At 39.4% G+C, this 4,354-nt stretch overlaps 1 protein-coding gene across 1 annotated transcript; it reads left to right on the top strand.

Annotated features, from left to right (window-relative positions):
* Positions 1 to 1,194: 1,194 nt before the first annotated feature.
* LOC142181948 (uncharacterized) lies at positions 1,195 to 4,052 on the top strand. Its single transcript, XM_075255659.1, has 5 exons — positions 1,195 to 1,630; positions 2,167 to 2,281; positions 2,438 to 2,504; positions 2,634 to 2,992; positions 3,437 to 4,052. The coding sequence occupies exons 1-5, from the start codon at positions 1,195 to 1,197 to the stop codon at positions 4,050 to 4,052; spliced, it is 1,593 nt and encodes a 530-aa protein (XP_075111760.1).
* Positions 4,053 to 4,354: the final 302 nt, after the last annotated feature.

Raw genomic sequence — 4,354 nt, 5'->3', positions numbered from 1 at the left:
TCTCCGAACTCTGATGCCTCAATCAGCAGCCGCCGTGACCGGAAGTGTCTGGATCTGCACACGAGGTAAATGGAGTAATGTGAGTACATCCAATTTGATGGGTTTTCAATGTCTTTGCCTTATGCTTCTTATGTTTTCATAATCTTACAAACTTATTGTCAAGAACCAGATAAAGAACCTTACCCACCTGGTGTACTTTCCAAATGAACAATGTTCAGTCTGATCTCCAGCAAGTGAGTGAACAACCACAAGGAAGAACACAACAGGGACCTGGTCCCTTAGGGTTCTCCGACAGAAGTACAAGTCAACTGTACAGCTGGAACGTAACAGCAAATAGTGACTATCCTCAACTATTACAAAGAGGAACACAACAGCGACCTGATCCCTTAAGGGTCTCTGACAGAAGTACAAGTTAACTATACAACTGGAACACAACTGCAGAAAGTGATTGTTCGCCACTGTACACGTGACAGTGCAGCAGATAGTGCAACAGTCACTTCTCATTGGGAAGAAGCGTATACCAAGATTTGGCATCACCATTGTGATGTCTTTTGTAGTATAACAACCTGGTGCAAGGCACAACACATTTACTTGTTCATTCAGTGATATTTTCTCAAGCATTAAAGTGTTCATCCAGCATTAAAGTCACTGGTGTGTCAAGAACAAGAAGACAACTCCACTAAAAGATCTGTTTCACAATGAGTCTATGTGTATCCGTAGTTGAGTTGTAATCTTGTTATTTGTTCTTCATTGTAACTCCTATCTTGCTTTCTTAGAAGCTTTGTTTTAGGAAACCCAAAATCCGTAAACTTTCTAAGTTTATGTTGTGACTAGGTTTAGTCATAAGTTTAAAGCCTTTGTAACTAGAGAGTCACAAAGTGGCTTATGGTAAGAGTATTACAAGTTAGTTAAGTTGAATCCTTTGTAGTAGAGGTATTACAAAGTGACTTGTAATAGTGAGATTACAAGTTAGTGAAGTTGAAAGCCTACAAGTGTAGGTCGTGGTTTTTGTCCCTTGTGTGGGATTTTTCCACGTAAAAATCCCTTGTCTCTTTTACTTACTGCTTCTTACTAGTATTCTCAGCATAACCTCATAGAGAACCAGGTACTCTACTATTTGGTGGACTCATATAAACTAACAATTGGTATCAGAGCAGGTTCTTTTGAAAAGGTTAACACTTAGAAAGGATCTCAATGGATGCTCCACCCAACTTTGAGGAAGGACAATCAACCTACAGACCTTCTAGATTCAATAGTCAATACTATGGCTGGTGGAAAACTCGCATGCATGATTTTATAATGGTCGAAGATTCAGAACTGTGGGACATCATCTGTGATGGTCCACATGTTCCTATGAAGAAGCTTGAAGAAACTGTACCAATGGTGCCGAAAGACAGAAAAGACTACAGCGACATTGAGAGAAAAGCCATAGAAAAGAACTATCGTGCCAAGAAAATCTTGGTATGTGGCATAAGACCCGATGAGTACAACAGAGTCTCAGCTTGTGATACTGCCAAAGAAATATGGGAAACATTGCAAACCGCACACGAAGGAACTACTCAGGTTAAACAGTCCAAGATTGACATGCTCACCACAGAGTATGAGCTCTTTAGGATGAATGATGATGAGTGTATACAGGATATGCACACCAGATTCACTTCCATCATAAATGAGCTTCATTCACTTGGAGATGTTATTCCCAGAAACAAGCTTGTAAGGAAAATCCTCAGTGTTCTACCTGGTTCTTGGGAAAGTAAGGTAAATACCATCACTGAAGCTAAAGATCTACAAACTCTAACCATGGATTAGTTGATTGGTAATCTGAATACATACGAGATGAAAAGAAAGAAAGATAGTAAAAGGAGAGAGCCGAAGAAGGAAAAGAACCTGGTACTCAAGGCTGAAAGCAGTGACCAAGTGATGAAGATAGTGATATGGCCTATCTTACTGAAAGATTTCAAAAGATGGTTCGAAGAAATGGTGGTATACCAAAAAGGGGTAATTCAAGTAAGGCAAGGAACAATGATCTCTGTCACAAGTGCGGAAAGCCAGGGCATTTCATCAAAAACTGTCCACTCGTGAAACAGGAGCAATACAAATAAAATCCTGACAAAGCAGCAAAAAGGAACCTGGTTCCAGACAAATGATTCAATAGAAAAAGTGCAGCTGCCAATATTGTGAAGCAGGCTCTTGCTACTTGGGGAGACTCCTCCAATGAATCAGAAAGGGAACCAAATGCAGAAAACAATTTCATGATAGCAGTGGAAACTGAAGCAACAAAGTATGACTCATTGTTCGCGTTGATGGCTCAGTCTGATAATGATGAAGAAGATGAAGATGATGAGGTAAATTTCAGGGATGTTCAAAGAAATCTGAAATCCTACTCTTCTAAAAAGTTAAGGTCATTAGCAAATGTTCTAATTGATGCTTATTATAGCCTTGATAATGATAAGGAGATCCTGACCATAGAACTAGGAGAAGCTGAACAATCTAGAGATGATCTGGTGGTCTGTGTAGTGGGCCTAAATGAGACCATAGCTAATCTTGAAAAAGAAAAGGAGGCTCTAAATGAAAAAATAACTAGTGTAGAAAATGAGAGAGATGACCTGATGGTAGTGGTTATTGACTTGAAGGAAACAATAGAAGGTCTTAGCAATAAGAAACATACTCTAGAAGAAACAATTGCAGCTACTGAGCAAGAGAGGGATGATTTTTTAGTGATAATCACTAACCTAGAGGAAACCATTGAGGAAATCAATAGAGAACATAGGACTGTGAGTCTTGGGAAAGGGAAAGAAGTAGTTAGTGAGACACACATCAAGCTTGAGCATGAATTAAATTATGTGAAAACTAATCTATGTGGTGAACTTGAGAAAAATCGACAACTTCAAGCTGAATTGGAGAAAGTAAAAATTGATCTTGAGAAATCTCTAAAGTGGACATGGTCCTCAGATGTTATCACTGTCGTGTATTTGAATAATAGTGAAAAAAGGTAGGGAATCGGGTTCCAAAGGGAGAAAACTCCTTACAACCCTCATAGCAAGTACGTCACTGTTCTTGATAACTGGCTGTGTACCCACTGTAGGAACAATGGGCACTTCAAAGAAAATTGTCAGGCCAGGGTTCAATCTGTTTAGAAAAACAAAGTGTTTACTAACAAAGTGACTACTAACAACGGACCAGGTATCGGTCGCAAGAAACGAATATTGCCTACATGGACTAGAAAAGCTCTTATCCATCCCTTTTATCATAATAAGGGACCCAAACTAGTTTGGGTTCCTAAATCTAACCCATAATTTGCATGTTCAAGGAATAGTGAGTGGAAGCAGACTGCAATAAACCATGGACAGTGGATGCTCAAAGCACATGACTGGAGGCACCATAGATTTCTTCTCACTAAAAGCCCTGCAGGAAGGAAATGTATCCCTTGAAAAAGGAAAGGGTACATTCTCAATGCTGGAAAAGTTGGAAAATCTCTTTGTCTCTCAATTGAGAACGTGTACTATGTGGATGGCTTGAAGTACAATCCCCTAAGTGTCTCTCAAATTTGCGATAAAGGGAACAAAGTAGAGTTCTTATCAAAAGTGTGCACAGTTACCAATCTGTTAACTGGAAAAGTGATCTTAGTGGCCAAAAGAGACAAGAACATCTACGTTGCTGACTTTGAATCTTTACAAGCTGGTGATATGAGATGCTTGAAGTTAGTTAATAATGATGCAGAACTTTGGCATGGAAGATTAGGCCATACAAGCTTCTCACTTCTGAATAAATTGATTCAGAAAGACCTGGTTCGTGGTCTGTCAAATTCAAGATTCACTAGGACACTGGTTCTTAGAACAAAGGATGAGACTTTCGAGGTATTTAGGGCCTTTATCAAGAAGATCCAAATGAAGATAAAATTGAAGGCAGTATGCATCAGATCTGACCACGGGACAGAATGTGACAACGCCAAATTTGATGAGCTTGTAACAAAAAGGGAATCACACACAACTTATCAGCACCAAGGACTCCACAACAAAATGGTGTTGCTGAGAGAAAGAACAGAACTCTAGAAGACATGGCATAGACAATGCTCATCGATAATGGAATCGCCAAATTTTTTTGGGCAAAAGCAATAAATACTGCTCTCTACTTGGTGAACAGGTGTATGATCAGGTCCCTCTTGAACCAAAACCCACTATGAGCTGCCAAATGGAAGAAAATCAAAGACAACTCATCTGAGAACCTTTTTGAATGAAAATGCCATATTCTCGACAATGGGAAGGACCATCTTGGGAAGTTTAATGCAAAAGGCGATGAAGGAATCTTTCTAGGATACTCCCCACAAAGCAAAGGCCACAAAGTCTACAACAAA

This window comes from Nicotiana tabacum, chromosome 6 (assembly GCF_000715075.1).
Source record: "Nicotiana tabacum cultivar K326 chromosome 6, ASM71507v2, whole genome shotgun sequence".
Classification (NCBI taxonomy): domain Eukaryota; kingdom Viridiplantae; phylum Streptophyta; class Magnoliopsida; order Solanales; family Solanaceae; genus Nicotiana; species Nicotiana tabacum.
The sequence above is the reverse complement of the archived record's forward strand: the minus strand, read 5'-3'. Positions and strand labels throughout refer to the sequence as shown.

Bases quoted from the DNA above. Each gene is read 5' to 3' on its own strand.
- LOC142181948 (XM_075255659.1), top strand. From the start codon at position 1,195: ATGGATGCTCCACCCAACTTTGAGGAAGGACAATCAACCTACAGACCT. The intron at 1,631-2,166 runs GTATACAGGATA...GAAAAAGTGCAG, and splicing joins TAGGATGAATGATGATGAGT to CTGCCAATATTGTGAAGCAG. The intron at 2,993-3,436 runs GTAGGGAATCGG...CCCTTGAAAAAG, and splicing joins TTGAATAATAGTGAAAAAAG to GAAAGGGTACATTCTCAATG.